This window comes from Protopterus annectens, chromosome 10.part0 (assembly GCF_019279795.1).
Source record: "Protopterus annectens isolate FY-2018-M chromosome 10.part0, PAN1.0, whole genome shotgun sequence".
Taxonomy (NCBI): domain Eukaryota; kingdom Metazoa; phylum Chordata; order Ceratodontiformes; family Protopteridae; genus Protopterus; species Protopterus annectens.
The window spans coordinates 657,063,448-657,084,270 of record NC_056744.1 but is presented as its reverse complement, the minus strand read 5'-3'; the positions used below and the strand labels follow the sequence as shown (position 1 = coordinate 657,084,270).

The 20,823-nt window shown below is 40.3% G+C and overlaps 1 protein-coding gene across 1 annotated transcript in view; it reads left to right on the top strand.

The window, feature by feature from the left end:
- USP24 (ubiquitin specific peptidase 24) overlaps window positions 1-20,823 on the top strand; it is a 4,679,666-nt gene that overhangs the window by 1,195,630 nt on the left and 3,463,213 nt on the right. Inside the window, exon 16 of the mRNA XM_044085508.1 lies at window positions 14,126-14,233. Within this exon, the coding sequence (XP_043941443.1) occupies window positions 14,126-14,233 (108 nt within the window). The remainder of the gene's footprint in view (window positions 1-14,125; window positions 14,234-20,823) is intronic.

Here is a 20,823-nt window from a genome sequence, read left to right as displayed (position 1 = left end):
GGGAGCTCTGCTGGATCTGGGTTTGGACTGAGAAGATCTGGAAGAGGCAGGAAAGGACCAGTTCTTGGAAGGCCAATGCTTACTAAATATTGGAGGTTGTACTTGTAAAAAATCTTTAACAGTTTGCATAGATTTAACTTTTTCTTCCATCTTAAGAGCTTCTTTTGCCTTGTTGCCAAACAGGTGGTCCTGGTTTAGGGGAGCATCCAGTAATGTTGCTTTAATATGATCTGGTAGGGATTGCTCCTTAAGCCAAGCATGCCTCCTAAGTACAGACCCAGTTACAGCTGCCCTGCAAGATGCCTCTGGAGAGTCAAAACCACATTGCAAAGTATGTTTTCAAACCTGTTCAGCTGAATGCAATAAATCTTGTAAATCCTTATTTTCAGCACAATCAGGAAACAACATCATTTTCTGTTTAAGCAATGCAATAATATGCTGCTGATACTTACAACATATGAAAGTGACAGTTTAAGGCCCTAATTGCCAAAGTTGCAGAAGTGTATACCTTCTTTACCCCATCTATCCAGCGCCCAGGAGTCCATCAGAGGGCATAAGATTTTTGGCAGTAGTAGCTTTCATGCCCTTGGGTCCCTGTGAAATGGTCTCAGGATCCGCAGTAGGATTTTTGAAAAGGAACTTGAGAGTCAGGGACCCTGTAATATCTATCAGTTTTCCTGGGAGCAGGAGGTTAAAAGTAAGGGGCTAAGCTAGATTCTGCAAATGGATCATCAACAATGTCTAATACTGGAGGTATGGATAAAGGCCTGTGCTGGGGCAGGAGTAAGAAATCCCTAAGCCTCTTTTTAGAATCGGAGAAATCCTGACTTTCCCATCGAAAATGCTCCCTTAGAGTATGCAAGGTTTCACCAAAAGAGATATCCTTTTGGGGTGAAGCAGAGGGAATGGAGTCCTCGGCGTCAGAATCCTCATGGGTAGATAAGGGTAAATCCTGGTCATCAGAGGAAACAGAAAATTCAGAAACTTGGTCGGAATTATCATAAACAAGCTCAGTCCTAGATCTCTTAGAGGGGGAAGGCTGGCTTCCCCTTATTAAAGTAATAAGGTCTTCAGCCGTTCTTATCTTTATTTTAGGCATAGAGGCCTGACCATGCACTCTGGGCATCAGTTTTTTAGGCATGGTTCGAGATTTAGGCCTTGAAGAAGATGGCGTTGGTTTAATACGCAAGTTAGTTGGCCTGAATACATCCTCAGAAGCCGGTGCCTGCACAGCGGCTTCGGACCCATCCAAGGTAGAGACATCCGCAGCTTTCACAGCTGAAGCATCTCGCTGCATACCGGACTCCGAATGGGTCTCAGTAGAGGTCTGCAAATCAGAAGTAGCGGGTATCAGGGGCTGCGAAAGCGCCTCACTGAGTACCGATGAACTGGCGACTGGCTTAGGAGAAGCGTCCTCATCAGCTTTGGACCTTGGCGGCTTGTCTCTGTCTTTATCTTTGTGTTTTTTCGGAATGTCGGTAGTCGGATGGCTGACTGAAGACATATCAGGATAATTAAACCGAGCACCAAAATATTTAGAAGAGTAGATGTACTGATGACTGATAGTTCGTGGTTTAAATAAGGCACAAAACCGACTGCGAGGTACGTCGTGGTCTGGGCCTAGGCAAGGAATACAGTACAAATGAAAATCTTTGAGGTATTTGCTTTCCACAAGTAATGCAATTATTTACTTTTACTTGCATCGGATAAGAGCAAGAAAAAGTTTCCCCAACGGAGTACTTAGCTTTTAGTTGAAGACTTCGGTTCTGAAACTCGAAAATGAAAATTTCAGGAGTCTGCCGACCGGCACTTGTGAACTGCTTCTGCTTCGGGCACCGCATGGCAGGAAAGACTGATGTAATGGTGTTGGCTGCATTTTTTATACCCCTGACGACCTGACGTCCTGGAAGAAGGGACAGCAGCTAATGCAGGAACCAAGACTTTGTTAACCAGGCCGACTGAGGGCTACCTGCAGGCAGATTACCCCAAATGTAATGACTGCAACAGTGAAACACGAAGAACATCCAGTTCCTCCTCCTTGGAATCTTAATTTTGTCCTGGAAAAGTTGACTTGGGGCCCCTTTGTAACCAGCAGCCTCTGCTTCTTTAAAGTTTGTTCTTTGAAGACAGTACTTCTGGTAGCTATTACCTCTGCCAGAAGGGTTTCTCAGATCTAGGCATTAATGGCTTCACCACCATTCTTAGTTCTCTATAAGGACAGAGTTTCTTTGACAAACGATCTGTCCTTTATGCCTAAAGTGGTCAGTGATCTTTCCTTAAATCAAGCTATGCAGTTGCTTATTTTTTCCCATCTGCACAATCTTCTAGTGAGTGAATTTTGCATTCCCTAGATGTGCGTAGACATGTTAGATTCTATCTTGACAAAACTAAGTCTATCAGGTAATCTGGTAGTCTGTTTGTGTCCTTCCATCCCAGAGCTCTGGGTTTGCCTGTTTCTAAGCAAACTCTCTCTTCATGGATTTCTAAGGTCATTGTGTCTTGCCGTCATTTTCATGGGAAATCCTTAACCTCTTCTGAAAGGTCCATTCCACTAGATCTGTTGCATCCGCAGGGGCTTTTGTCAGGGGTTTGGATATCAGTCCATTTTGGAAGATGCCACTTGGTCTTCTGTTCATACCTTTACAAAACCTTACAAGTTGGTTAATATTTTTAGGGTCAGAGCAGGGTTTGCCACCCACCTTCCCCCTACATCTTGCTCTTTATTTGGATGACGGACTTCTTGGTCTCCCTTTGGAGTTTTCCTCATAGGGCTACTTTATTCTGAGGATTGTTCCTTTTATGGCTGATGTTTTAGGACTCTGTGCAATGTCCCACATACAGGCAGTAGCTTGAAGCTTTTGTGTATAAGCTGGACGTCGAGTTGAATAGTGGAATAGTACCCCCATATGAAAAGAGTACTGCAACATAGAAGAGAAGGACATCTGTAGTTATGGTAAGATTTTACACGACTGTTCTATATTTCTCCTAAATGTCTGTCTTTTTTTTTTTTTTCGTTTTTTTTTTGGTGGTCTTTCTACTTCCTTTATTTGGCTTCCCAATTCAATAAACTTTTTTGGGTCATCAGTGAATTGTTTTTTTGCACTCTTCCTTTATATTTTTCTGCATATCTTCTAAGTTATTCTGCCAGTGCTGATATCTTTAGTTTATCATTTGCAATAATGTATGATAGATCCTGGTCTGTTCTGATACTGCATATTGCTTTTGTCACGTGTATATTTCTAAGTATTTTTGTTAATCTGTTGCCTTTTCTATACTCTTAACAGTAACATTTCTTGTCTTAATTGCTTTTTATGGTTCTTTATTCGGTGCTTCCATGTTGGCATTTGATTTCTTCCCTTCCTTTCCCTTATTGCCCTGTGTCTTTGTGGTAAGACTTTATCGGTTATTAATGTAGCTATACAGTAATGTATCCTGTTAACAGAAATTTGTGTGATGTAATGGAAGTGAATAGCCTTACTTACAGTGTTCACTTTAATCAAACTTATATTTTTGGTCTTATTGACTTTCTGTAATCTATTTTTTTTATTGATCTTAGTATATCTATCTATCTCTATTAAATAAAGCATATCTTCCCTTAGATCATTTTCTTCTAAGCTGAGGTCACATTCTTTCTAATATGTTTCCAGTGGGCATTCTACAGAAAGTTCCAGAACAACTTTGTGACATATTCTCTTCAGCTGCATCTTGCGTCATCTGTAGCTATTTTACATGGGAAGTCACTGGCCTATTGCTACACAACATTGACTGTGTCACAGTTGCCACTGTTGCCTGCTCTTTCCCTTGCTGTGCTACTCCAGTTGAACTTTTATAATGGTTTCCTACTGAAAGCTGCAGAGTATCTTCATGTTGAAAGTGATCAGTTGCTTCCCATTCCACCTGTTTCTCCTTAATTTGGGTAGTCATTGTTCCATCATGGTGTGACATTACCAGAGATTAATTTTCTAGATTAAATCCTTCACTTTGCAGATCATCCATAACTTCAGTTTCTGTTTCTCCATTACTAATCCTAATTTGTCCCTTTGTTTTATTTTTTGTATTAGGTTCATAGATTAGTACTAGGCTAAGTGCCCTTGTGGGCCATTTTATGCTTAGCCAGTTACCCCATGTGAGAATCAAACCCTGGACCTTGTGTTTGTAAGGTGAACACCTTAACTATTATGCCAACCTCCCACCCCTATTTGTGAAATATTCCATATCTGGATGCCTTTGCCTGTAATTTTCTTCAAATGTCTTTGGTGCTGCTTTCTTTGCATGTATTAACGTTTGCTTTCCCCTTTGTATAAATATTGAACCATATTAAATCTTTCTTTCCTATGCCCATATTTCTTTTTCAGATGTCTGCTGCTTAGCCTGTTTCTCCTTAGTTTGGGGATTCATATTCCATCGTGCTGTGACGTTACCTGTGTTAGACTCTGTACACTAAATCCTTCACTTCAGCTTCTATTTGTTTAACTTTTGCTTTACTTATGTTTTGTTCTACATATTCCCTCTTTGTGATCTTATTTTTTTGTACTGTGAAATTTTCCATATCTGGGTTACTTTGCCTGTACTTCTCTCCAAATATTTTTGGAGTTACTGTTTTTGTATTGATTAGTTTGGCTTTCTGTTCTGCATAAATATCGCACCATGTTTTATCTTTTTCTTTCCCATGACCATGTTTCTTTTTATACCTTTCAAAAGTCTCTTGGTTTTGTTTATATTTTCGCACTACTTCATTTTATTTTCCAAGCGCCAAAAAAATGGTTGATATGTTTTTCATGGATCTGTTGTATTAATGAATACAGATTTGCATCTCAAGCTTTTGACAGTTTTCTTCTGCAAATATTTTTCTTTTCTCTGATTTTTGTCTTAATCTTTTTGAGTATCTTCTGTCTAGAAATTCTGGGCCTCTTGCATAATAGTAACAATACGTAATTTATTTCTTATCCGTTTGTCAGTTTGTGTGTTTTGTGGACAACTACTACTACAACAAGGGAGGGCTTCCTCACCCTGAGCCTGGCCTTATCCCATGTTAGGAATGTTTCCATGTCTTGAGGATTCTACACTGTCATTTTTCTCCTTCCTGGCATCAGTGCATATATCAGGATTGGGCACTTTATCTTGAGATTTTTGCATCCAGCTGTTTTTTTTTTCATCTTGTAACCTACTTCTGTCCATGATGTAAGCTATATAACATACAGTCTGTATATCAAAGAAGTATTTTCTTTATGAGATTTTGTAAAAACAGGGCCCACCTTGTGAAGGTACTCACCAAGACTTGAGGATGAATTCATTTCCAGCAATACTACTCTGCTTTTCTTGCTGATTTTATCATCTCTCCGTTTGGACCCCAAAGTCTTTTATTATATTATAAACTTCATTTGAAAGTTTTGAAACAAAAATTTTTGATTTTACAGTTTTTTTTTCTGTGGAGTTATAATTATTTGAGGTCATTGTGCAGGATTGTCATTTTTAACCATTTTTTTGTTTTAATTACCATTTATCCTCTGTTTTGTATGTTAAGACATTTCTGACAGGATTTTTTCATAAGTTTATGCCTTTTTCTTGTCCATGGCTATTTTTTGCTTGTTCTAATCATTTGTTATCAAAACCAGCTTTTGTATTAAAACTGGGGAACTTTTGTGACATGTAATTTTTTTGCATTGGACTGTGTTACTGAAACTATTACCTTTTTTATTCTTTCAGTATTCAGAAAAGTATCCCTACAGAAACAGACTTCAGATTGCTATTTTGAGGTATAATAGCGGGACTTTTCCATTTTTACTGGGCTGATGGTGCAGCCATTATTTAGTATTGCTCTGGCTAATTTTGTCCCCTGACTTAATAGACTGAGATATACAGTGCCCTCCCCCACCATCTACCCCTTGTGCACCTAAAAAAAACAGAAGTAAATCAAGAAACATGCCTCAGCCTATGGTTTGTGACTCCACAGTAGCCTTGAGTTGGCTGTCGGACCACTTGCATTCTTTTGCCTCCAGGTCCTCTGGTGCTTTATTAGTATAACAACTGTGCATGACACAATGGTCAGACATCCTCTGAGGCTGTACCATTGCCTGGTTCAGATACAGAACTAGACTCTCTAGGTGCAGAGGATATCAGGAGTGCATAATGTATTGCAAGTGTTATGTCTCTCCCTGGGATTCTCCCATTAGTGTAGTGCATGCAGAAGGGAGACAGAAGACCCACCATGTTGCACACCTGAGCTACTCGCTATGGCTAGATCCATTATTCAGACCATTGATTCCATGCAAACTTGGGTTATAAGTAATGCCAGCACTCCCACTCCTGTTTAACCTCCCAAGGATCCTGATTTTATAAGAGATATGGAGTCTGAGGTTTTGGGTGTGTCAGAGTTTGATCAGTCAGTTTCCTCTGAGGCTGAAGAGGTTCAGAAATCGAAGTAGATGTTTTTGTTTTCCCAGTGCTGGCTAGATTTAGGGCCATATTCATTTTTGAGTGCTCTTTGGCTGCTCCAGTGTTTAGCAAGTGTATATGATCTTTTGGAGGATGAGGCCCCGGATGTGGCAGTCTTCCCTGCAGTTGATCCCAGCATTGGAAGATGTTTTAAGAAGCTTGCAGTTCTTCTGTGCTGAAAAAGTCTGAGTCTCTTCCTAACCAAAAAAAAAAAAAAGTTTAAGAAATTCAGGGTGTGCTTCTCCATGCCTGGCCTCTAAGCCCCCTTATCTGTGGGACCCTACTTCTGTGTCCTCAGTGACCTTCTCCCATAAAAAGACAATGTCTTTGTCAAACTCAGTCCCTCATGATAGACTAGATAAGTGGCTAGAATGTCAAAAAGAAACTGGCACAGCCCAGCAAGGTAGCTTTTAAGGTGATCAGTTTCTATTGTTTTATGTGGAAGGTTGTGTTGAAGGTATATGCATTGTTAGACAAGTTCACTGTATTGTTACCTGTGGAGCAGAAAGACTTCAAAAAGGATTGTTTCCAATGTTTGTGTAGTGTCTAAACATGCTTTAAAGAGTGCCTTAGTGGGGCTAATACTGTTTCTGGAAATGTAGCAACATCAGTTGTGATAAGGAGGTATGTGTAATTACACAACCAAAACCTTTCTGGTAAGTTAAAAAACGAGGTTTTAAATGCTCCCCTTGATGCTGATTGTGTGTTTGGTACAGCATTTAATCAGATAATTAAACACTGGGGTGAGAGAAGTAAGCTAGTGCAGGAGGGTGTCTAAAATATTAAATATTCCCAATTTTTCATAAGTAATTAGAAACATTTTTGACAGCCCAACAAACAAAAGTCCCAGCTGAACAGAAAACAAGTTGCCAAAAGGAAGTGGCAGGATGAGAACTCTGCCAAACCTAATGAGGGGTATCCTTTCCCAATTTCCCAACCTATGACTTTTCCAAGGCTCAGCACCCATCATTCCCAGTTTCCACTCTGAGTTGATTCCCTTTTGTGAAAGGTAGCTTTCAACAAAATAGCCTAGCAGTCGGTGCTTCCCAACAAATGGGTACTCAGCATTTTTGACAGAGGTTACAGGTGGCAGTGGAAGGAACATCCACCACCATTTAGAGAGAGTTCCCTGTCATACGCTTGATCAGACTTCATTTTGCCCCTGTACTCCTGTGCATACTGGGCACAAGGGTCATAGATCTGGTCCCTCTTTTGAAGAGAATGAAAGGTTTCCATTTCAGAGGTTTATTGGCCCCTAAAAAGGACTGTTGTGGAGACCAGTACTGGACCTGTACTTTCTGAATACATTTAAGGTTCCCTATTTCAAGATGCTGACATGCAGAAAGTAGTTTCTCTTCTGCCGGTTGGTGACTCTGATCTTGGGGGATGCATGTCAACTAAATACCCGTTAATTATCGCTTCAGTTGATATCTGAGCTTTGTTGTGTGGTTTGCTCTATCAGTTCTTTGCATTGCTCCTTGGGCTATCCACTACACTTAGAGTGCTTATAAAATGCCTTGCTCCAGTACTGGCCCACTGCCAGACTCTTGGCATTCACATTTTTTTCCCACTTGGATGACTTGTTGATTTATGCAGAGTGTGCCTCCAGATGTTTGGAATTGCTAGAAGAGGTCTTGACCTTACCTTCTCAGCAAGGTTTCAAGTTGAATCTTTGAAAGTTCTGCCTGACAACCTCACAAAGACTCATCTTCCTGAGGATGCTTAATCAGCGCTGATAAAAGAATGCCCTTTCTTCCCGAAATCAAGGTCCTGTCCTACCAGACTATGATTCTGAAATTCTCCAGGAGGAACATTGCCTTGGCATGAGAATTCCTAAATATTTTAGGGCTGATGACTTCCATGATTCCCATGATACCACTGGCCCACCTCCACATGAGGAAATCTTAATGGTATGTGTGAAATTGTTGGACCTAGCACCTTCATCAGACAAGAGTTAGTCTTAGAAAACATTGAGTATCGGTCTAGGACTTCCATTCTTCCCATCTGTTCCAATGCAGTCTGTCCAGACCGATTTATCCAACTTTTCTTGGGGAACTGAGTCAATGGGAGTGCAATTGTAGGCTACTTTTGGACTCCCATGGGTACACAGTACATCAATATCAAGAAAATATTGAAGGTGATTCACACCTTGAAAGTCCTTCACCACACAACACCACAATGACATGGTACCTCAGTAAACAAAAGGGTGCAAGGTCATAACTTTTTGTCAGTTGGCAGTCATGGCCTAGGATCTGGATTTACAACATTCTCTGACTCTTCAGGCATCATGCATCCCATAACAGCAAAATGTTGACAGACTAAACGTCCTTAGGAGACCTGCATGAGTAGTAACTCAGTGAATAGTGTTCTACGATCTACTCTGGATGTGAGGAATGCCTCCGATAGATCTGTTTGCCTCCTTTCAAAGCAGACAGCTGGAGAAGTTCTGTTCCAGGCTGTGTGGACAGACACATTCTTCTTCCCTTGGATGGGAATAGTTCCTAGTTTCCACCCTTTCCACTGATTCACAAGGTACTTCTCAAGATTCTGAGAGAAATGCCAAAGATCACTGTAGTGACCCCTTTTGGCCCAGGCAGTCTTGGGTTCTCCCTTATATTGATATTGACCAAGGGCAATTACATCAGAAATACTCGCATTTTTGATTTGCTCGCTCAGTCTTAGGGATGAGTGGTGCATCCCAGTTTGGAGCAACTACAACTGACACCCTGGATGGTTCAGCCTTTTAGTCCATTAAGGTTTCATTAGGATGTACAGCAGGTGTTAAAAGAATTCAGAATACCTGCTGCTAGAACATCTTATGTTTACAAATGGATGAGGTTTTCAAAGTGGTTCCCTAGCAAGAACATAGAGTCCCTTAATGTTAATATCCCTCTGGTCTTCAGATATTTATGTGAGCTATCGTATGCATTCATTAAGGTGCATTTAGCAACAATCTCTGCTTGCCTACCAATGGATCCACTCAATTCTGTTTTGATAAAACACTTCACAAAAGGAGTATTGCATATGAGACACCCTCACAAGCAACTTCTTCCTTGGGATATCAACTATGTTCTTGAAAAATTTACCTTAACCCCTTTCAAACCTATCGCCCAGGCTGATCTGAAGCTCTTAACATGCAAAAATGTTTTACTTATCGCTCTGAGCTACATGCTTTCATTGTGGGAAAGCCTTAACGGAGTTTCAGCAAGGATAAGGTTGTGTAGGGCATTAACCTGTCTTTCATGCTGAAAGTGGTTTTAGAATTCACACACAGTCTATCAGCTTCCCTGTGCTTTTCCCAGAACATACATGTAAGGCAGAGAGGATACTTCATATTTGTATGTGCACTGGTAACACAGACACTAACTTGAGAGAACAAAACCCTTCAGAAAGGCTGAAAGACTTATTTTCCTACACAGGGAAAAAGAAGAGTCAACCTGTCTCTAAGGAAGTCCTCACATGCTGATTGTCCTGTTATATTGTGTGTTGTTATACCAACATGGCCAGGCAAGATAAAGGTGCATTACACCAGGGCCTTTGCCCCTTCAGTGGCGTATGGGAAAGGAGTGGGGTTGAAGTATTTTAGAGGCAGCAACTTAGTCTTCTGTTCATACCTTTAAGAACACTACAAGCTGGATGCCTTTTCTAGATCCAGTGCAGGTTTTACTAGGGCCATTCTCTAGGGGCTCCTGGACCCTTCTCATAGGAGATTACTAGGCTGTCAACCCAGAGGTCATTTTAAGCCTAGCCATTTCATCCCAGTATAATACCATGGAAATGCTAGTCGGTACCAAAGATTGGATTTAGTGATGACTGCCCATGTCCAGGAGGGTTATGGGTGCTGTCCCCGGTAAGAATTTATGGTGCCCCATCCACTCATCCTAGTTCCCCTTGAACAGTGTCATAGAGGTGCTCTGCTTCCTTTCCAAGGTTGGGTAAGCTTTGGGAATCTTCAAGTTGCTAGTAAGGCAGTGTGTTTGAACATAGTACATTTGCTTTAGTCCTACTTGCCTGTAACAATTGATGTTTGTAGTACATACTGCCTTAATGCCAGTACCCACGCACCATCTCTGTTTTTGATTGTACATAGTTTGGTATTTGGGTTTTTGTGGAGCAGTGCTCACTGACCTTTACTGTTGTATGCGGTTTTTGGTATTGGAACAGTATGTGTTTGCAAAACTCATGTTTCCATCTTCTCTTCCTGCTGGACTCTAGAAAACTGAAAGGGTCCTGTCCTGTCTGTAAGTTTATAAGGCTATCCTCTGTAGTGCCAAGTGATTGGTCCATCGCACCCACAGGCACAGTGGGAAGGAGATTGAGCTTTAGTAGACTGCCAGAGGAGGGTAACAGGGCACTACTACCCGAATGCCAGGGAGGCATTATATTTTAGGAACAGCTACCATTACAGGTAATACAGACTTGTCCAGCTGTAATTTTCATCTGTTTTAATTTCTCCAACTCTTTTGGGTTTCTAATACCATGAGGGGACTAGATGCCATTCCTCAGTCAGGGTATGAGTTCATGAAATTTGTATTGTTTCAGTCTTTTAATGTTAGCAGAACGTGCTCTTCCCAGCACCCGCAATGTGCCAGGAACTGCTTTTTCCTGTAATTCATTTGTGATTACTTGTTTGGTAGCGTATCCAAGCATGACTGTAAATTATTTTTTATTAGAACCCATTGCTCCTACTTCTTTTGAAGTTGTCTGAGTATCTTTTCCGTTTTGCTGTCATTTCTGCCTACAACTCCTGATATTTTGACTCTGTCTGTATGTTAGAAACTGTAATTCCTGGTTATAGCAGTTTCAATGATCAATTCTACTTTTGTCTTTTTTTCATGAATTAGTATATCTGGTTTTCTCACATGTATTTTTGAACTGTTGGTATGGGTGGTCACGTGATATGCACTTAATTTTTTATAATGCTTTGAGGTTCATGTTTCCAGTGCTGCTCAACTGATTGCATATTGCAGTGTTTGCACAATCCCTAATGTAACAGTCTTGCTACAGTACTGTGCCTTTCAGTGTATCTAGGCCTTCTGCCATAAATTTGTCATACCCAGCAATAAGATGACTGTTTCTTGTTTTTTTTTTCTTTAATAACTGCACCTGCATTTGTGTGTTTCTCCCACTTTTTCAGTGGATTTTGTAAACCAACATGTACTTAGTCTACTATCCACCATTATTGACCTTTCACCTTTTGCATTATTAACCTTTCACCTTTTGATTTCAGTTCACCTTTCCTTAATCATTCCTGCTTCAAAATTTGTTCAGGTTGAGTTTTTTTCAGGAGAGCTCTGTGCTTGCCATTATATATATTGTTTTTTAACATTTTTTTCTTTCTCATCTGATCCTTTTATTCTTTCTTTTGTTTTTAGCACATTCAGTTGCGGTCTGACAGTTGTGTACTTCTGCTTTGATTTCCATTATCACTTGACATTAAAATGCTTCTGCTAAACTAAGCAAAGGTGTCATCCTAAATGTTTCTCCTCATTTTTTAAAACTTTCACTGTGTTTGGGTCTGGAGAGGTCAGCTGCAGGGCCTCGGAAAAATTGTCCAGATTTTTCCCTGCAGTGGCTAGGGCCAGCCCTGTAGTTGTGTGTAGGCATTCGTAGCTGAACCATATTACCTTCACTGTGGACAGTCAAATGACATTTATGGATGCACCCTTTCAGAGACCATTGCTAATGGATCTGGAATTGCCCAGCATCTCTAAGACATGAAGGAAAAATCACAGTCCCTGTCATTCAGTGGAATCCCTTTTCACTCACTCTAGCATTCCTTTTCTAGGATCCAAAAGCCAGAGAAAGTAGCTTTATGTGTCCAGTAAAGCTCACAGCATCAGGATGAAGGATTGTGCCATTCCTGTCCCAAGAATCAGCAATGCCAAAGGGATGATGGCAGTCCTAGGAAAGCATAGGTTCTTTGAAAGTGTGGTGGCCTATATTTTCACATTTTATTGACCACCCCCTCTAAGAGGCTTGTCAACAAGATGTTTTCTTTTTATCTGTGCTAGTGTTCCAAGATATCCATAAATGTCCAGGTAGAGTTAGATAAAAGGGGTAAAGTAATCAAAAAGTGATATTTCATACCATTCAAGCCCAGACCGTGATATTAATTACTGCGCTTACAGGCAGATACACTGTAAATAATGGGATCTCAATTAATTGACATAAATTATTCAAACCCAAAAGGTCCCAAATCTTGGAACGACACTAGTCAAAACAGTGACCATCCCAATGTTGCAAAATGCAACCAGTTTGTATTTTTGCAGTGAGGTAGGCTCCCTTGCACTCTTTCCAATATGGGAGCAAGCCCAACCCCCCCATACTTTGCACATACAAACTCGGAGGTGAAGAAGTATTGAATATTTTAAAAGATAAAATCTAGAGGTCAGATCTTTAGAAAATAGAAGGAACAAATTACCTGTAAACAAATGGAATTTGTGGAATATTACTTGAAGAGTAATATTCAAGAGGAGGAGAGATTTATCAGAAGGCAGGATTCGCATTGTTGGAGTAATGAAAAATGTTAGAAAGCAAATTATATGTATACTGCATGAAAATAATGCAAATGTTGAAATATGTCAGTTTTTAAAAACGTCATGTTTAATAGAGATGTTTATAACAAAAAAAAAAAGAAATTAAACTTGACACTTCCATTTGCGTTGAAGAATAAAACACTGACTGTAGTCCAGGCAGCCAGAGATCAGCTAGTAGCTTAGGCATGTTGGAACTGGCATGGTGAGGATGAGCCTGCCTGCTTGGGGGGTAGATTAGGACTATCCAATGCCACAGGCCTTCAGAGGAGGGGTGGCAATACAAAGGGCAGCCTAAGGACATGCTTTTGTCCTCAAAGCCACAAAAACTGCAGCTGTTGTCAAAGGTGCACAGATGCTTTACTGAGTCTATGGAAGTGGAGGGAGGGTGAGGTTATCCTTTCTTTTTTTTTTGTATATTTTTCTCTTCCTGTTCCACCTTCTGAAAATCAGTCTTCCAATTACTGTTCCCGCCTGTTTGTTTCCCATTGGCAAGAGCCAGTTTGAGGAAACGGTCTGTTCAGTTGACAACATGCACAATGCACTGCTAATCCTTTGATGCATATGCACTTCTGTGTACTTATGCCAGCTCTGTACATAGCTTCATAAAGATTACTTTCCTCACCTGCTGTCATGCCATGGCATCCTCCCTGCCCCAAGCTTGACTAGCAGGCATTGACTGCTTCATTGCCATGTCTTATTTGGTTCCTCCAGTGCCTTGGACTTTGCTTGGATTGGATTGTGTAGGGTGCATCACTGTACCATGTGAGATTTCTTTAAGTGAAAATAAGGAAAGACTGATGTAAGTATGCATCAACAATTTTCATTGGCTTAGAGTTTGAGCTGAATTGTAGCTAAGGCTGCATACATGTTTACTTTAGTCCAGCCATCATGAAATACTTTCCTGTACTTTTTTGCATTTAACCTGCTAAATAGAAGTAAAATAAGGTTGCACTTTTCTCTGCAGTGCCAGGCAGTTCTTAAGTTTGGTTTGTGTTCAGGAGTATGAACTGTGGATTGTATGATGATAATTGTAGGTCAGACTAAGCAAAGGATGGTAAGGAGGTTAGCTTTGCATCTATTTGTAATGTGATATTTTTTGTAGTTGAATGCATTTTAGTTAATTACTGTTATAATTTTTGTTCTTTTTGTAGTCTTCCCAGCAGAGTAACCCACAGGCAGTATGGGTAGTACCAGCATTACGGCAGCTACATGAGATTACTCGGTCATTTGTCAAACCGACCTATCAGAAACAAGACAAGGTAATTGGACTCCAGTATGTGGGTTCTTGAAGCAATGTTAAATATTTCAATTTATTGAGCCAGTAGAAGAGTTTAAACTGGATGCTGAATCCCATTTAATCCACAATTTAGAGAAATCAAGTCACTCAAGCTGAGGTTAACAATTAGTAAAAAGCACCAGTCTCAGGTACAGCCCAAAAAAACAAATAGAAAAAGCACACAGACAGCAGCTAAAGCCCGGTAACATAAAAAAGTGAAATAAAACCAGAGTAAATAATCTGGTTACCACGGCCAGCTCAAAAATAAAGGCATCAATCAAAAACCAGTACAAAAGAAATACAAAAGATGAGCGCTTTCAGGCTAAACCCTTCATATTTTAAAAGCACACAGCAAAGCAACACTTAAATACACTAAAAAAAAAAAAAACTCCCACAAGGCATAGAGAATTAACCAGTGGGCATATACTATCAATTAAACAATCTCCGTGCTCTTGAGTGCTGGCTTTAAAGGAACAGTGCTGTTTTAAACCAGGCATACCATTGGCTCTCAACTTAATCTATTTCATCTCGGCAAACTCATTGCGCTATACTATGTCCCCACCTGTCTTGTTTCTTGCAGTCCGTTGTATTACCATAAACTTAAAACTATGTCCTGGAAAATCCTTTGTGTCTTGCAAGTGGATTGATTGTATTCTGTAGTCTAATGTCAGTAAGATGTTTCAAAACTTGATCCTTCAACATATTGGTTTTGCCCACATAAAAACAAGAACATCCATCACATCAAGCAAAGGTGCACGTAACCTAAAATTGTAAACTTCTCCAGAGCATGGATGGCAAAAAAAACTTGCACAAGAAATACATGCACAAACCTTGCATGACCTGCAAGAAGTAGTACCAAACTTGTTGGTCACAGAAGCAGAGCTCACTCTAGTACACAAATCTCTATAATACAGCTGCCTCCTAAGGCAAAGAGGATTCTTGAAGATAAAACAGGGAGAAAAAACAACAACCCTGGATATATTCTCATCAAGCCTTAAACTGGACCAATTTTTTCAAGTAATGTCACAGATAATTCTGGTATCACCGAATGTCAGAGTCATACAGCTGGTATTTACTGGGTGACCCAGACACTTTCTTGATGGTAAATCGGCCTTTCTCAAAAAAAAGGGGATCTCACTGATAGAACGGAGAGTCAAGCTTTCATGGAAATGTTTCTCAGCCTCATGAATTTTATAACCTTTATCCACAAAATCACTTGCCAGATTCACAGTGGTTGTTCTAAATTTTACATCATTCGTGTGTATCGTAGACGTCCTTAAAAACTGGCTGTTCATCACCAAATGATAAATGTGTGCTGGATGCATACTGGAACAATGTAACAAAGTGTTCTTCCAACAATTTTTTCTTAACAACTTTGTACCATGCATTACAAGACGTACATCCAAAACATCTATGTTGTCACTTGAGCACTCTGGTAAACTTTAGAAATGTAATGGAGCTGTTCAAAACTCATTGAAGCTGTTGATCTCCAAAATGGTGCCCTTCCATAAGAGAAAAGCATCATCCACAAAAGGTTTAAAAAAGTACACTGTATGCTGGATAAAGTTATTATTAGAAAGCACAAACTCTTCCCATCCAGCCATCAAGTTTGCATAACTGTTCATGCAGGGTGTCCCCATTGTCACCCCAACTCTGTGGAAAAAGCTCATCAAAAAGAAAGACATAATTCTTAAGAATAAGGTCAAGAAGAGAGCAAACCATCTCATTTCAGTGGACAGGCTAATCAGGTCTTTTAATGAGATGTTCTAACCATCTCAATCCCAACATCATTAGGATTCGAGGTAAATAAATTACAAACATCAAGCGTAACCATAAGGTTTCCCTGGCATCACCAAAAGCTTCTAGTCATTGAGAAGAAGAGCAAAAAAAATCCTCTGTATCCTTAAGGACATCACGTGCGGCATCAACCACAGGTCTAATGGTCTTTTTAACATAAATAGTGTCTCTGTGACCCAACCACATCCCGAAACCATAGGGCGCTTCGGTGGGTCAGTCATGCTCTTGTGGATCTTAGGTAAACCATGAATGACCGGTATAACAGGAAAATCAACCAGGAAATATTCATACAAGCCACTCAGTATAATACCAGACAAATGGAGATTACACAAGGATGTATTGACATGTCTTATCAGTCTCTGCACATCAAAATGTGACCTTTTTGTAAGTAGATTGATCAAGCATCGCTCTCATGGGAGCAACATACACAGATTTATCAAGCACCACAATAGCCCCACCTTTATCAGTAGGTCGAAAATACAAATCAGGATGACACTTAAGTTTAGAAAAGGGCAAGCCTCTCATCATGTGTCATATTAATAAAAGGATGCCTATGTCCATTCTCAAAGGCGTCCCATAAATCGTTCTCACAAACATTCAAGAATGTCTCAAGATGTGGATACAAAGATGGAAAAAAAGGTAATAGTTTTTCTAAAGGCAATATTATCTTGAGTGCCGGTGTCAGAAAACAGAGTCTTGAGCATGATGTTATGTGCAAACAATCTCAAGTCAATGATGGTCACTAACATCACATTTACTGGCAGGGATAAATGAAAGGCCTTTGTTCAAAACAGGGAGTTGAGACTCAGTCAGTGTAACAGAAAAGAGATTAAGTAGTAAAGACTTCTCACCTACTTGTTCTTCGAAGCTGAAGATGTCATTCTGTCTGAGGAGGCTTTGCACTTCATCCGCCCTCTGCTCAAAAATGGGTCCCCTCTGTACATCCATTTCTCTCTGACCGGGAGAGGAAATTCCAGAAAAACTAAAGATGTAGAGAAAACTTGAGTTGTAAGATCTGAAGGACTTTTGCCTGAAAGTGCTCGTCTTTTGTATTTCTTTTGTACTGGTTTATGATTAAAGTTCTTTATTTTTGAGCTGGCCGTGGTGACCAGATCATTTATTCTACTTTTATTAAAAAAAAACAAATAGAATGACACAGCTTGAGTACAGAATGCATATTTAAGTTGGGATATTGTTAAAAGTACAGAAAAAGAGTAAAAGTTTTTTTCACATTTAGGGAGGACCTGAGACTTTGGTGGTATCACTGTTGTGTGTGTTGGTCCATAGTGAAAATGTATGGTGTTAGCCAGAATTTGTGTCATCTTGTAAGGATTGTAAGGTTGTAGAGCTCAGGACAGTAGGTAAGTGGTTATCTTGCATGTTTGCCCTAACAAAGTGGAAAGATGTTTGTGAGGGCAACCAAAACTCTCTTGTTAACAGGATATGATTCCTGTCTTTAGGCCTGTAAATGCTGAAAGCCTTTACTTCTAATGGCTGAGGAGAAAACTGTTGATGAATGAAGTAAATGAAAAAGAAAACCAAGTTGGACACAATTCAGCATTTGTCTGCTAGCCAGACTGAGGCACTGACTTTAGAAAGCTGTAGACCAAAGTACCATTGATCAAACTGATTTTTTTTTTCTGATGAGAACACTTTTTAATCTAATCTTAAGGCTATCTAAATGCTTTGTGAATTGTTGATGGAGTTTACATTGGTAAGCTTTGTATACGAGTATTTCTTCACCAAGACCAAAATGGCACCAGTTAGCATGCCTTGACTGAGAGGATAGTCAATCCAGTCCACTTCTGTGGCTTATTCACAGTATTTGTTTAAACGGGCCCAGGACTTTCGAGTTTCCTTGAGTCCAAGTAATGACCTCTGTAAATCCTTACATTTTTGAATCCCTTCTGAACTAGAGAGAGGAGGGTTGATTCTCTCCTTTCAGAGAATTCTGAGGCCCTAGTTTCAGATGTAGGTGAACTGACTTGTGTGGTTCAGGTCTCTCCTTTTCATATTTGAGTCTTGTCACCAACTGATGCTTATCCCAATGCCTCAGCTCCAGAGAATCTCTCCTTGTGGGACTGCTTCCATAAAGTGAAGGAACAGTTCCAGCATGAGTTGAGAGAGTGTTCTTAGACTCAGTTAAGAATATAGACCCTTCACTGGCCTGAGAGAACCAAGAACGTTAGTTGTTTTTACAGGTTGCATTCACTAATGCATCTTTAGAGCCAGATTTCCCTGCCTTTGCTGCCTGTGAATCTTGCTAGTTTTAGTTAATCCAAGATTTTTAAAAAGTCTTTAATCAAAATCGTATGGCTGGTCTAGCTGTGGTGTCTTTGGATTCCTTCATGGGATTATTTGTAGCCCCCTCCAGCAACCCTCTTTCCATTAACATGAAGAGCAGGATTCTCAACCATCTTTGGGGAATAATGCCTATATTTTTGCTACCTTGCATGCAGAACCTTAAACTGACAGATCCACATGCACGATTGCTAGCAATCCCTGCTGGAGAAGATGAGACCTAAGGCAGAGAGAGATCACAGATAAGGGGTTGAAACAGAAGATGCTTGAATTGTGTGACTTGTCAGCACAGGCTGTAAAGCAAAGTTACAGAAGAAATACTAATATTGTACCCATTGTTTTCCATTGCTCTGATCATAGCCTCAGCCAGGCCTGTTGCTGTGTTGCATATACAGACATTCAGCCAAAAATGTTCTCCTCCTTTTAAGTGCAGGAGCCATCCTGAAAGACCACAAAAAAGGCAACATTTGAGTTTCTTCTTGATTCCCAACAATTGACTTAGATGAGGAAAGATGAATTTCTGCATGTCTCCTCTCAAGGATCCAAAGTTTTGAGCGCATCTACGCATGATGAAAATGGGGTGGCCCACAGACATAATCAATTTGCCAGAGAGGAGACTGTAGTCCTTGTGATTCCACAAATGGTAATTATCCTAAATGGTACAAATGGTCACTTGGGACATCTCAAGCATAAAATCCCCAATTCAGTATAGGACATACTGCATATTTGACATTCCAAGGAGTTGGACTATTTGGGCAGAGACTCCCAAGCCCAATTACATTGTATCAGAAGCAGCCCTATATAAGATTGCAACCATGCAGAGTCTTGCTGTCCATCCCTTGGGTGAAATCTGTACCCTTGGACAGATTTGTCAAGTGTTTGCTCAGTCTTCCATCTTGTGCTTGCCAGTATTGAATTACTTAACTCATGACATTTCTAGAGAGATCTGTCACATGAAATGCCCCTTGAGACAGCAAAGCTGCTAAGTGGGAGTTATCATTGTTTACAGTACAGCCAAAGGTTAGACCAGAGGAGAAGAATCTTGCATAACTATACATCTGCCCTCCTGGCTCAGATTAAAAGATTTAGTGGATGACACTAAGGTGACATTCTTGGATTCCCTTTTCTTGTATCCTTCCCTATTAATTGAAAAGGTAGTGACCATCTTAAAAATGTGGTGTAGTCCAAGCTCCTCAAAACTGGGGGAAAGCTAACATTTCATTCTCCATGGCATTCCTATACTGGAAAGTAGAGGGCTGTCACCAAATGTGGTTGAGGTGTGGCCCAGAGCAGAAGACTGTTGGAAGGGTCCATCTCCATCAAGATTAGCTATCCAGTGACAGAGGTAGCTGCTACCCTCTAGGAAGCTGTGGCCAGACCCAGCAAGGGTGAACAGCTCTCATGAAGGGTTCCCAGACTGTTTGTCCACCTCCTGCAGTAGGGTGAAAACCAGCAAGGACAAATGGATCAGAGACATGATGTCCAGAGGGTTTATAATTCTATTTATTGCTTTTTTTTTATCCTTTTCCCATCCTTACCATCCTTTCCAGACATCCCAGCCTGTCTAAAATAGGCAATAAGGAAATGGGTGTTGTTTCTTATTAAAAAAAAAAAAAAAAAGTCAAATAAGCCATACTCAACCTGATAAGGCAAGGATATTATTCCAAAATCTCTCTGGTATCAAAGAAGACTATGAAACTTTGTGCCCAACCTAGATATCAGCTGTGTAAATGTTTGTATTCATAAACAACCTTTTTCAGGGTTAAAACTGATGTTGTTCTACCTTGATTGTTTAAAGGAGACCGGATGTATTCTTTTGACCTCCAGAATACTACCTTCTTCATTAGTTTTCCTGGGTGTCAGCTGTGTAAACTTTCATGCTCCCCAAAAAAACCTGGTGGCTGTGGTAGAAACTTTTCTGCTTTACTTCAGTGACTCTGGAAGTGCTCTTTTGACCTTCTGGACAACTTCCTTCGCACCAAGATTGCCAAGGAGTTCAGGAGATATCTATGTTTGCAGACAGGTACCTACCACTTGGCTTCACCACAACTCACAGGACATTCACAAAATGCATGGTGGTCATTGTAGCTCATCAGACACTGTAGGGTGTGAAAATATTCCTGTAGGTGGATGCATTGTTCCATACCTCTCCATCTGTGATAAAATTAACACACAACTTGGGAGTATTTGCTCACTTTTTTCATCCCTCTATCAGCTTTAACGCATTTATAGTCATTTGCTGTAACAGAAATATCACTCTGATGTGTGTTCTTTTCATGAGACAGAATCCCCTATTTCCAGCCTAGAGTTTGGAATATTTTTTTCAGGTTTGTCCCAGCAGAGGCATTTCTTGGAGCCTACTCCAGCTCCATTGCCATAGTGAGAAATCCTTGGTTGCAGCCCAGGTAAATAGCATTCATTAGACATTTTGGGTAACCGTTGGAGCTGGCATAGAGGAGGGTAATGATCTTGCTT